This window comes from Salmo salar, chromosome ssa08, assembly GCF_905237065.1.
Source record: "Salmo salar chromosome ssa08, Ssal_v3.1, whole genome shotgun sequence".
NCBI lineage: Eukaryota > Metazoa > Chordata > Actinopteri > Salmoniformes > Salmonidae > Salmo > Salmo salar.
The window spans coordinates 14,044,084-14,058,280 of record NC_059449.1 but is presented as its reverse complement, the minus strand read 5'-3'; the positions used below and the strand labels follow the sequence as shown (position 1 = coordinate 14,058,280).

Here is a 14,197-nt window from a genome sequence, read left to right as displayed (position 1 = left end):
CCAGGGTTATGACATTATGTTCTGGTGCCATAAAAAGCTGAATCCTGTTCCTAACATGCTGACCAGACCGGACACGTCGCGTGAGCGAGCGTTGCAAAATAAATTTAGGAATATATGTTATTCAATTATTGCACCCACACTGCTCGCGCCGTCAACAAGCGTCTGCGTTGCCAAGGGCTAAAATAGAAGTCCTTTCTATTTCTGATGCAGATCGCTCTGCAAGTCCTGCCTCTCCCATCTCCTCATTGGTTTATAGAAGCAGGTACCCACGTGCCATCTCCTCATTGGTTATACCCACGTGGGTGATTGAAAGAAACTGTTTTGCCGGTTGTCGTGGTAATACTATGAAAGTGTAGATGCCAATCACCATATAAATTCAACGATGAAAAAGCCTGGAAGGAGGAGAGATGACTAGAAACGATTCGGTTGACCGTTTTATGTGTGGATTAATTGTCAGAGCAGAGGACCTTGTGCATTTCAGGGAAAATAACAACTCAATGTTTATATCCCAGGACAAATTAGCTAGCAACAGCAAGCTAGCTAAATAGGACAAATTAGCTAGCAAGTGCAAGCTAGCTAAATAGGACAAATTAGCTAGCAAGTGCAAGCTAGCTAAATTGCCATACATGTTTAATGCTTTTCGACCTGTCCCCAAATTAATGGCATTGGTTCAGAGTTTGTTTTGATATTTTAACCTGCGTGTCGTGAACGCTTTTGGTGTTGGGGGGGACAAAATAAATGTATGCACGATAGCGCACGTGCGCAGCCGGTTTGGGTTCCGTGTATGTGTGTGTATCGTCCCCTCAAGTGTAGAAGCAGTGGAACACTACAGCAGTTCACCTCTAACAGCAAGCAGAGGGGTTGTGACCTGATAACTCCCACTACCACTGTACTGTAGTGTAGAATCTCTCACTTGCACAGCTATGACTGATCATATACGGTGTTGTACGGTACCATATGGTACCACTCTCAATGTACACAGGTAAGCTATGTACTGTCTAATGCAGGGCTCTCCAACCCTGTTCCTGTTGAGATATCCTCCTGTAGGTTTTCACTCCAACCCTGTTCCTGGAGAGATATCCTCCTGTAGGTTTTCACTCTAACCCTGTTCCTGGAGAGATATCCTCCTGTAGGTTTTCACTCTAACCCTGTTCCTGGAGAGATAGCCTCCTGTAGGTTTTCACTCTAACCCTGTTCCTGGAGAGATATCCTCCTGTAGGTTTTCACTCTAACCCTGTTCCTGGAGAGATATCCTCCTGTAGGTTTTCACTCCAACCCTGTTCCTGGAGAGATATCCTCCTGTAGGTTTTCACTCCAACCCCAGTTGTAACTAACCTGATTTGAGTTTATCAACCAGATACTTATTAGAAGCAGGTGCGCTAGATTAGGGTTGGCAGGACTGTAGCTCTCCAGGAACAGGGTTGGAGTGAAAACCTCCAGGAACAGGTTTGGAGTGAAAACCTACAGGACAGTAGCTCTCCAGGAACAGGGTTGGAGTGAAAACCTACAGGACTGTATCTCTCCAGGAACAGGGTTGGAGTGAAAACCTACAGGACTGTATCTCTCCAGGAACAGGGTTAAGGGTGAAAACCTACAGGACGGTAGCTCTCCAGGAACAGGGTTGGAGTGAAAACCTACAGGACGGTAGCTCTCCAGGAACAGGGTTAGAGTGAAAACCTACAGGACTGTATCTCTCCAGGAACAGGGTTGGAGTGAAAACCTACAGGACGGTAGCTCTCCAGGAACAGGGTTGGAGTGAAAACCTACAGGACGGTAGCTCTCCAGGAACAGGGTTAGAGTGAAAACCTACAGGAGGGTATCTCTCCAGGAACAGGGTTGGAGTGAAAACCTACAGGACTGTATCTCTCCAGGAACAGGGTTGGAGTGAAAACCTACAGGACTGTATCTCTCCAGGAACAGGGTTGGAGTGAAAACCTACAGGACGGTAGCTCTCCAGGAACAGGGTTGGAGTGAAAACCTACAGGACTGTAGCTCTCCAGGAACAGGGTTGGAGTGAAAACCTACAGGACTGTATCTCTCCAGGAACAGGGTTGGAGTGAAAACCTACAGGACTGTATCTCTCCAGGAACAGGGTTGGAGTGAAAACCTACAGGAGGATATCTCTCCAGGAACAGGGTTGGAGTGAAAACCTACAGGAGGATATCTCTCCAGGAACAGGGTTGGAGTGAAAACCTACAGGACTGTATCTCTCCAGGAACAGGGTTGGAGTGAAAACCTACAGGAGGGTATCTCTCCAGGAACAGGGTTGGAGTGAAAACCTACAGGAGGATATCTCTCCAGGAACAGGGTTGGAGTGAAAACCTACAGGACTGTATCTCTCCAGGAACAGGGTTGGAGTGAAAACCTACAGGACGATAGCTCTCCAGGAACAGGGTTGGAGTGAAAACCTACAGGAGGATATCTCCACCCGGAACAGGGTTGGAAAACCTTGGTCTAACGTATAGAGATCACCTTTACTTGACAATGCCTTCTTTGTCATATACCTTATCCGCTCAATGTATGACACAGGTAGGCTATACATAGTCCAATGTATATTATGTTGACATTGTGTGGATTGTGTTTAGGCTACATGCTAATATATTCTGTATCTTTAGAGACAGCCATATGCTATCTAGTATACTGTATTCTTCTCTCTATATCAGGTTATATTAACAATCTGTACATATCACATTTTATCGGACAAATACATGTCTGCTTTTACTTGACAATGCATTATTCATTTTTGAGACAGAGTGAAAATGACTGCGCTGCTGTTTCGCTGTTCACCTTTGACCTTCGGTCTCTGCTCCAATCAGAACGTACAACCAGTCTGACTGGGTGCGTGTACATAGGTGAGGAGAGGACTAGCAGTAAAGCCCTACATTTAACAGCCAGACAGCCACGCCATTACCGATTCAACACATGTAAAGCTATCTTATCATACTGCGAGGTATACCTTTGATGCATCGACAGAGGGGGAATACAGAGATGAGCTGGGAGAGACACATGGATGCAGTGAGGGAGGATGAGAGGAAAGGATGAAAAATAAGGAGGAGAGTGCCAGGGAGAGGAACACCCTGAGGGTGAGAGAGAAGGAAGAAAGATGAGTGAGCGAGAGAAGGAGGCGGATAAGAGGAGGAGTCATAAGATGACATCCTCTCTCCTCATCCCCTCGCTCTCCCTCTCTGGTCGACCTGCTCAGAAAGGGGTGAAGAGTTCAGCTGCTTCAAAAGGATGCAGTGGTGGAAGACAACATGTCAGCTGGGGAGCGAAACAGCAGCAGACAGAGACTGATCTTAGACCAGTTACCTCTCATTCAGCCTGGAGCGGGAGGGGTGATACTGCTGCTACATCTGTTCCCAGATCGGCTGGTACTGTAGCGTTCAATAATTCAGTACAATGATGATGCAACACTTACACTGAGACTAATGGAGAGTGGTGTGTTTGTTACAGAGTGGGGGGGTGGGGGGGGTTCAAAGACCCAATAGTCCCCTAAGGGGATGAGGGCCTAAAGATATCAGTGCCACTGTAAGACTAGATCTACCAGGGAGGGAGGAAATGAAGGAGAAAGGGATGGAGAGGGCACAGAGAGGGCACGGCCAGGGCACTGAGGCAGAGTGGAACAGGCTCTAGCATCAGGAAACAGCAGCACAGTGATGATGAAATGAAACGGCAGGGTCATGTCCTCCCACCCACCACTTGGGCTACATTAACATGTATTCCTGCACTTCATAAATCCAATCAATTATTGTTATGCAGTACGTGTGGACAATTGATTGTCAGTGTACGGTTTAAACTATACTGAACAAAAGTATAAACGGAACATGCAACAATTTCAACGATTTTTACTGAGTTACAGTTCATTTAAGGAAATCAGTCCACTGAAATAAATTCATTAGGTCCTAATCTATGGATTTCACATGACTGGGCAGGGGCACAGCCATGGGTCGGCCTGGAAAGGCATAGACCCACCCACTTGGGAGCCAGGCTCACTGACTGGGGAGCCAGGCAAAGCCAATCAGAATTAGTTTTTCCCCACAAAAGGGTTTTATTACAGACAGAAATACTTCTCAGTTGCACCAGCTGTCCGGGTGGCTGGTCGGTAATGATCATAATGTTTAATCAGCTTCTTGATATGCCACCTGTCAGGTGGATGGATGGATTTATTTATATATTATTTATATATATATAAAATATATTTTTTTAAATATATATATATATATATATTATTATTATTATAATATTGCCTTATGGCAAGGTGCTCCATCATGCTGGAAAAGGCATTGTTCGTCACCAAACTGTTCCTGGATGGTTGGGATGGTTGCTCTCGGAGGATGTGTTGGTACCATTCTTTATTCATGGCTGTGTTCTTAGGCAAAATTGTGAGTGAGCCCACTCCCTTGGCTGAGAAGCAATCCCCCACATGAATGGTCTCAGGATGCTTTACTGTTGGCATGACACAGGACTGATGGTAGCGCTCACCTTGTCTTCTCCGGACAAACTTTTTTCCGGATGCCCCATACAATCGGAAAGGGGATTCATCAGAGGAAATGACTTTACCCCAGTCCTCAGCAGTCCAATCCCTGTACCTTTTGCAGAATATCAGTCTGTCCCTGATGTTTTTCCTGGAGAGAAGAGGCTTCTTTGCTGCCCTTCTTGACACCAGGCCATCCTCCAAAAGTCTTTGCCTCACTGTGCGTGCAGATGCACTCACACCTGCCCGCTGCTCTTCCTAAGCAAGCTCTGTACTGGTGGTGCCCCGATCCCGCAGCTGAATCAACTTTAGGAGACGGTCCTGGCACTTGCTGGACTTTCGTGGGCGCCCTGAAGCCTTCTTCACAACAATTGAACCACACTCCTTCAAGTTCTTGATGATACGATAAATGGTTGATTTAGGTGCAATCTTACTGGCAGCAATATCCTTGCCTATGAAGCCCTTTATGTGAAAAGCAATGATGACGGCACGTGTTTCCTTGCAGGTAACCATGGTTGACAGAGGAAGAACAATGATTCCAAGCACCACCCTCCTTTTGAAGCTTCCAGTCTGTTATTCAAACTCAATCAGCATGACAGCGTGATCTCCAGCCTTGTCCTCATCAACACTCACACCTGTGTTAACGAGAGAATCACTGACATGATGTCAGCTGGTCCTTTTGTGGCAGAGCTGAAATGCAGTGGAAATGTTTTTGGGGGGATTCAGTTCATTTGCATGGCAAAGAGGGACTTTGCAATTAATTGCATTTCATCTGATCACTCTTCATAACATTCTGGAGTATATGCAAATTGCCATCATACAAACTGAGGCAGCAGAGTTTGAAAATTAATATTTGTGTCATTCTCAAAACTTTTGGCCACGACTGTACTTTGTGCATGACACAAGTCATTTTTCCAACAATTGTTTACAGACAGATTATTTCACTTATAATTCACTGTATCACAATTCCAGTGGGTCAGAAGTTTACATACACTAAGTTGACTGTGCCTTTAAACAGCTTGGAAAATTCCAGAAAATTATATTATGGCTTTAGAAGCTTCTGATAGGCTAATTGACATCATTTGAGTCAATTGGAGGTGTACCTGCGGATGTATTTCAAGGCCTACCTTCAAACTTAGTGCCTCTTTGCTTGACATCATGGGAAAATCAAAAGAAACCAGCCAAGACCTCAGAAAAAAGACCTCCACAAGTCTGGTTCATCCTTGGGAGCAATTTCCAAACGCCTGAAGGTACCACGTTCATCTGTACAAACAATAGTACGCAAGTATAAACACCATGGGATCACGCAGCCGTTATACCGCTCAGGAAGGAGACGCGTTGTCTCCTAGAGATGAACGTACTTTGGTGCGAAAAGTGCAAATCAATCCCAGAACAACAGCAAAGGACCTTGTGAGGATGCTGGAGGAAACAGGTACAAAAGCATCTATATCCACAGTAAAACGAGTCCTATATCGACATAACCTGAAAGGATGCTCAGCAAGGAAGAAGCCACTGCTCCAAAACCGCCATAAAAAAGCCAGACTACAGTTTGCAACTGCACATGGGGACAAAGATCGTACTTTTTGGAGAAATGTCCTCTGGTCTGATGAAACAAAAATAGAACTGTTTGGCCATAATGACCATCGTTATGTTTGGAGAAAAAGGGGGAGGCTTGCAAGCCAAAGAACACCATCCCAACCGTGAAGCACGGGGGTGGCAGCATCATGTTGTGCGGGTGCTTTGCTGCAGGAGGGACTGGTGCACTTCACAAAATAGAAGACATCATGAGGCAGGAAAATGATGTGGCTATATTGAAGCAACATCTCAAGACATCAGTCAGGAAGTTAAAGCTTTGTCACAAATGGGTCTTCCAAATGGACAATGACCCCAAGCATACTTCCAAAGAAGTGGCAAAATGGCTTATGGACAACAAAGTCAAGGAATTGGAGTGGCCATCACAAAGCCCTGACCTCAATCCTATAGAAAATGTGTGGGCAGAACTGAAAAAGTGTGTGCGAACAAGCAGGCCTACAAACCTGACTCAGTTACACCAGCTCTGTCAGGAAGAATGGGCCAAAATTCACCCAACTTATTGTGGGAAGCTTGTGGAAGGCTACCTGACACGTTTGACCCAAGTTAAACAACTTAAAGGCAATGCTACTAAATACTAGTTGAGTGTATGTAAACTTCTGACCCACTGGGAATGTGATGAAAGAAATAAAAGCTGAAATTAATCAATTCTCTCTTCTATTATTCTGACATTTCAAATTCTTAAAATAAAGTGGCAATCCTAACTGACCTAAGACTTAATTTTTACAAGGATTAAATGTCAGGAATTGTGAAAAACTGAGTATAAATATATTTGGCTAAGGTGTATGTAAACTTCTGACTTCAACTGTGTGTGTGTGTATGTATGTATGTATATATATATATATACACACACACACACACACACACACACACACACACACACACACACACACACACACACACACACACACACACACACACACACACACACACACACACACACAACACATCAAAGCTATGGAATCATGTAGTAACCAAAAAAGTGTTAAACAAATCAAAATATATTTTATTTTATATTTTTATATTGAGATTCTTCAAAGCTGCCACACTTTGCCTTGATGACATCTTTGCAGACTCTTGGCATTCTCTCAACCAACTTAACCTGGAATGCCTTTCCCAGTGAAAGTTACGCCCCTGCTTTTTGCTATTCTGTTTTGTATTTGTGTGTGAGAGTGTATCCTCTCGTCCAATCTCTTTGACAAGCCGTCATCAGGTTCTACTACAGCCCACATCACTTTAACCACACGACCCCAACTGGGACGCCATGTCAGGTACACTCGTCTTAATTAGCAAGGTAATGACCTTGGGTGCTGAGGGCGAGGAAAGACGAAACAGAGGGGAGTATATTGGGACAGAAATAGGCTCACTGCTAGGAGAAGGGTGTGATTTCACACCCATGGTGGGGGGTAGGGGGAGATGGAACCAGGGACAGTGGGTGGCAGGGACATCATCACCCACACTTTCCCAGCCTGCCTGCCTGGGACAAAGGGTATCACTCAAGGCACTGTACCCCCCCATAAACCCCTCCTCCCAGTCCCCTGATGTCCTTCTGTACCCTCTATACCAGTACCCATCTGCTAACAGGCACTAGCAGGCGTTAGCCAGCAGCGCGGGGGACTGTTTAGCCCTACTGTAATTAGCCCCTAGACGCTAACCGTGCTAACAGCATGTTTTAAAAACAGATGTGGGGGGTGGCGAGAGGGCGCTATCGCCACCACCGTCACTTGATAAGAAGAGAGAGAGAAAGAGCGAAAGAGAGAGAGAAACAGAAGTGACCTAGTTAAAGCAGTGACGCAACACATTACAGTACATAATGGCCAGTTTTGATGCCAGTCCTCCTTGCTCTCCTGATGGTTGCCTTGGTCAACTGAAAATGAGCTAGTGTGGTCATTTAGTTACACCTAGCCTATTCCATATTAGTGGGTTTAAGGCGGAGCCTCTCTGGTAACAATCCATTTAACCAATCTATTGTAAGATCTTTGTAAGGTTTTTTTCCAATCTGTGCTCAATCGCAAACATGTGACTTTCAGCCAACAGCGTGCCTCCCTGCGCCGGAGTTGACCTCGGCAAGGGGTCAGAGGTGACGGAGTAGACGCCCTTGGAACCTCGTGGCCGTGTGACGCAGATGACTCATACGGAGTTGACCTTCCCCCTGGCCTCTCCCCCCCTCCTCCGCCCCCTTTCCTCTCTCTAACCTCAAAGCCGTCTGACTGAGGGGCCAGACTCACTGTCACAGCCATCACACCAGACAACCTTCTCTCCAAGTCCCTCAGACGACCCCGCTGCTGTTGTCATGACAATGGACGACGGCACTACCCTCTCTACTTAGCTCCGGGGGGGGGGGAGCACAATGAAAGATATTTGAAGTATTAAACCTAGAATCATACATTTTTCTCGGCGCATGCTGCTAAATTACAAAGGCTAACTGGCCAGTGTTAACTACACTGACAGGCTAACGGCTTGGGAGGATGTGGTGGTGTGGTGAGCATGTCAGCCCAGAGGTGGGGAATGATGAGGTGAGGAAACAGAACAAAGGACAAGCAGCAGTAGTGGAGGAATCACTCAGAGACTTCCCACCTCCTCTCTCTTCAACTCTCTCTCTCACCATCTCTGTCGCTCACACACACAGACACACGTAATGTATAGTGTGTGTGTGTGTGTGTGTGTATAGTGTAATGTAGTGTATAGTGTAGCAGCGCTCACCGGCAGTGTCTATGACTCACTGTAGACACAGGGCGACCCAGAGAGAACAAGAGAACAGAACAATGGCAGCTGGTGTGTGAGGGTACAGGATGAGATGAGAGATCACTGTACTGTTATCAACTGCTGTGTTACACTACACACCCCGCAGCAAACACACACACAGTACTGTTCCCTCGGAGCATGGAATCACATGAAATCAAGAGATCACACACACACACACACACACACACACACACACACACGATAACACCCACCCACCACCAACACCTACAGCACACACAACCTGCAAGCGACACACAGACACACACTTGAACCACTTAGACACTTGATTAGTGGAGAGACACACTCAGCTCTCACACTGTGGACAAACACATGCCCAACACACACACTTGATCTGTGCCACACACTTGACCATACTTTCATCTGAAAATAAAATAAGCAGATTGGTGATAACACACTGTAATTACGTAGCAGCGAATAACATGAAGCATGCTGAATCTAGCACACGGTTCAGGACAGGGTGTTCTGTTCAGTCCTTCCATCCTTTCACCATCTCTGTCTCATATAGTCGAGGGTGAGAGGGGCCTCTCGTATGACATAACCTGTACTGCAGCAGAAATAACAGAGAACATGCTAAAACTAGAAGCCGGTTTAGGACAGGGTGTTCTTTCTTCCCTCCGTCATCTCTGTTTTCATAGAGAGGGGCGAGGGTGAGAGGGGGCCAGGTTTGAGGTTCACTGTAGCGCACCGTTGGAGATGGACCCAGCAGCCATCGATTGGTTTGTTTCGGACGGGGGACCGCAGGACGGGAAAAGGATATTGACTGAACAACATGAAAAATAATTGACCCTTCTGCCATTCTTCCACCCAAAAAAAACTTGAGAGGAGGCAGGAGGGAAGGAGAGAGAACAGAAACCGGGGGAGAGAGAGAAAGAAAGAAAAACAGAAGGAAGTGGAGAGGAATACGCAGGAGGGAGAGAAAGAGAACAGAGGTGTTGAGAGAGGACTTTGACCTGGATATTACCATGGGAGGACACAAAGGCTTTGGTGCCAAAATAGAGAGCTTTGAGTCTCAGTGTAAGAGATAAACATTTCACAGTACAATGGTTTTCACCTGTACTGTGCCTCACCTTTGACAACTGTTCCATTTTACTTCTCTATATACAATGCTTTTACCCATGTCATTACATGGCAGGGACCTGGGTCACCTTTGACCTCTCTACTGATTCATTCCTATTGGCTGATTTAAGGCACTGTAACTGTACCATGTTGACCCAGTCAAGAGCAGAATAGATTGAGGACTGCCTTTCACTGCAATCTCCAGATCAACATGGGTGAATTCTTTATTAGCTACACAAATGTGAGAGATCACTGAGTAGAGTTTTAAGACTTGCACGCCTTGTCAGTACATAGGTCAAGTTAAGGTTTGTGGAGCTCATTTGAATTCAATCCAATCTCTACTTGCACTATCCTATATTGAGAAACATCAACTACGTTCTAATTCTTTTTTATGATCAAATTGGCTGTGAATGTGTGCAGTGTGCTGTCAAAAAACATCACTTCTAACCCTGAACACACACACACAAATGACCCCCCCCCCAACCCACACACAGCCCATTACCTTACCTGATAGCTTCATCAGCAGCTCCGACGCCACCTTGAAGTTGATGTCCTGGCTGAGGAGACTGTTCTTGTTCCCCATGGGGCTTCCCTCCCGTCCCTTCAGGGTCCCCCTGTGGGCCCCACTGTCTGCTGTGACCTCTGCTGGCCCTGTGGCCCCCAGCGCCGCGCCCTGCTCCTGGTAGAAGGAGGAGTAGCTGGGCTGGCTCCGGGGGCTCCTCCGCAACTCTTCCTCCTCTTCCTCTGCCCGGGGTTCCTGTTTCAGATGGAAGGACTGTGGAGACTTCAGGGCTTCCTTCTGGTTGGCTGCTATACAGAGAGAGAACGGAGGGGAGAGGGTTAGAGAGAGAGAGGGTTAGAGAGAGAGAGGGTTAGAGAGAAAGGGTTGCAGATTGCATTGTACTTATTTTTTGTGCAATCTTATTCCATTGTTATTAATTTCTTTACAACTATTCTTAATTTTATTGGCACCGGTATTATAATAATTATTATATGGTTTTTTTCAATGTACTTTACTCAAACCAGTGAATATCAGTTATTATAAGTGAGATCATTAACTATCAGCTCTTGGAATATCCAGGGCCTATACTCTTCACATTTTGGTTCTAAAACAAATTATCCAGAATGGATTAAAAACATCAAGGGACAGGACATCATATAATCCTACTGGAAACATGGTGTCGTGGAGACATAGATACTCAGTGTCCCTCAGGCTATAGAGAAAGTTTACTACCATCAATCAAACATAAAAATGTTCAACGGGGCCGAGACTCAGGTGGAATCATCATTTGGCATGAGCAGAATTTAGCACTCAATGAAATGGAAAAAAAGGTACCAGTCGCATTTGGCTAAAACTTAACAAAGGTACAATCTACTGTGACAATGATGTATACATATGTGCAGCTTATGCTCCTCCTTCAGATTCACCATATTATGATGATCAGTTGTTTGACGATCTCCGCAAAGAAATCATTACAGTTCAGGCAGAGGGTAAAGTGCTTCTTTAAGGAGATTTCAATGCAAGAACAGGTTCTGAGCCTGACTACACTGATGCGGGAGGTAACCACCACATATTTGGACACCCCTCCTTGTACAGTAGCCCTATTATAAATAATAGAAACAGTCCTGACCAAATACTGAACAAAAATGGGAAGGAGTTAGTGAATCTCTGTCGAGCCTTAGGCCTGTACATGCTTAATGGCAGAGTCAGAGGGGACTCTTTAGGTCAGTTTACTTACTGCTCAGCTCTTGGGACAAGTGTAGTCGATTATGCCATCACTGACATTGACCCCTCCTCCATTAGTGCATTCACTGTCAGACCACAGACACCATTGTCAGATCACAGTCAGATCAACGTGTTTCTGAAGAAATTAACCGGCAAAACTCATTAAAAAAAAACTGCCCAATAAACTCTACAACATAAACCAATCGTACAGATGGGCTCCAAACAGTGCAGAGAGATTAATTGAAACGTTGAACTCAAATGAAATAATGAACTCTATACAGTTTTTCAATAACTCACAATACCAAAACAAAGATGGTGTCAACTCGGCTACTCAAAACATCAACTGCATATTCCAAAAAGCAGCATCGAAAGCAAATTTGAGAAAACCAAAGAAATGCAACATCAGAAACAAAAAACAAAATGTTTCTGACAAATGGTTTAATAATGAATGTAAAACAATTAGAAAACACCTAAGACAAATGTCAAACGAAAAACATAAGCAGCAAAACAACCCAGAGCTACGATATGAATACTTTGAAACAGTATAAACAAACACTGAAATGCAAGAAATTGAATTATACCGACAAGACACCTGATGAAATTGAAAACGTAATTGACCAAAATCAGTTCTGGGACATGTGGAACAATTTAAGCACAACAAAGTCACAAGAATTATCCATACAAGATGTAGAAATTTGGAAAACTTATTTTGATAATCTATACAAAAACATCCCACAAAAAAACTTACAACAGAACCAATTAAAATTTTTCTTTAATTTCTACATCCTTGAAACAGTCATTAAAAACAACCAAAATCCATTAGATTACCCAATAACCCAACAAGAACTAAATGAAAAGCTCAAATCTATTAAATCAAAGAAGGCTTGTGGTCTAGACAACATCAGAAATGAAATGCTGAAAAACAGCAGACCTGTGTTGCAAAATGCTGTGCTTAAATTGTTCAACATGGTTTTAACTTCTGGCTGCTTCCCTGATGTCTGGAACCAGGGGCTCATCTCCCCTATCCACAAAAGTGGAGACAAATCAGACCCCAATAATTATAGGGGAATTTGCATAAACAGTAACTTGGGAAAGGTTTTCTGTAGCATTTTGAATTCAAGAATTCAAACCTTTCTTCAAGAAAAAAATGTAATAAGTAAATGTCAAATTGGCTTTCTCCCTAACCATCGCACTACTGACCATATATACACCTTACACACACTAATTAATAAACACGTCCACCAAAAAAAAAGAGGGCAAAATCTTTGCTTGCTTTATTGACTTTAAAAAAGCATTTGATTTTATTTGGCACGAAGGGCTATTCTACAAAATTCTCCAAAGTGGGCTTGGTGGTAAGGTGTATAACTTAATAAAATGTATGTACACAGAAAACAAGTGTGCAATAACAATCAAAAAACCAAAGAACAGAATTCTTTTCACAACGTCGAGGTGTGAGACAAGGCTGCAGTTTGAGTCCAAATCTTTTCAACATTTATGTCAATGAATTAGCAGACATGTTGGACCATTCTCCAGCGCCAGGACTAACACCATTTGACACAGAGGTGAAATACCTGCTATATGCTGATGACTTGGTACTTCTATCACCAACTAAAGAAGGTCTTCAACAGAACATTAATATTCTAGAGCAATATTGCCATAATTGGGCCCTGGCAGGAAATTTCCAAAAAACAAAAATCATGACCCCCCCCACACCATAATTGAACACACTAAAAAATTACACCTACCTTGGTCTGACCATATCTGCATCGGGAAACTTTAATATGGCAGTGAATGCACTCAAAAGAAAAAGCACGCAGATAAATAAAAATGAAATTATTCAAAATCAACATCCCAATTAGAATTTGGACCAAAATATTTCACCATGTAATCCTGCAAATAGCTCTTTACGGAAGTGAGGTTTGGGGGCCACTCAATAAACTGGACTTTAAAATGTGGGACAAACATCCAATTGAAGCCCTTCATGCAGAATTCTGTCGGAAAGTCCTACAAGTTCAGAGAAATACACCAACTAATGCATGTAGGGCAGAATTGGGCCGCTTTCCAGTAATAATGAAAATACAGAAAAGATCATTCAAATTTTGGCTACATCTAAATTCAAGTCCAAATTCAAGGCTGCAATTTAAAGCACTTCAAACCCAAGAGCTGAGCCCAGAAACGAGCCCTCTCAGTCAGCTGGTGTTGGACGTAGCCAACCAAGCTGACACCAGCACTGCTTCAAAATAAAGAATTCAAATAAACAAAATCATGAACCAATCAAAGGACTCATATTTCCAACATTGGAAAAACGAAACAAAATCCCAAAGCCGACTAAATTGCTATCTGACCCTAAACAGAGAATATGAATTGTCTGATTATCTCTACTCTGTCAGAGATACGAAGCAGAGACAGATCCTTACCAAGTACAGGCTGAGTGACCACCGATTGGCAATAGAAACCGGCAGACATAAAAAGACATGGCTACCCAAAGTGGAGCGTGTATGTGGTCACTGTACGACAGGGGAGGTAGACACAGAGATGCACTTTCTCCTTTACTGTGATAAATATTCCTCACAAAGAGATTCATT

General features: G+C 44.1%; 1 protein-coding gene across 7 annotated transcripts in view; it reads right to left on the bottom strand.

Annotated features, from left to right (window-relative positions):
* The window catches only part of znf827 (zinc finger protein 827), a 112,726-nt gene that overhangs the window by 27,584 nt on the left and 70,945 nt on the right, over nucleotides 1-14,197 (bottom strand). For 6 of the 7 annotated variants that reach the window (XR_006770779.1, XM_045722762.1, XM_045722761.1 and 3 more), the window contains exon 5: nucleotides 10,394-10,696. Coding sequence is in view for 6 of the 7 variants with exons in the window: in XM_045722762.1 (XP_045578718.1) it covers nucleotides 10,394-10,696 (303 nt within the window). In the remaining variant the exon portion in view is untranslated. The remainder of the gene's footprint in view (nucleotides 1-10,393; nucleotides 10,697-14,197) is intronic. The other variant, XM_045722759.1, reaches the window with a different exon arrangement.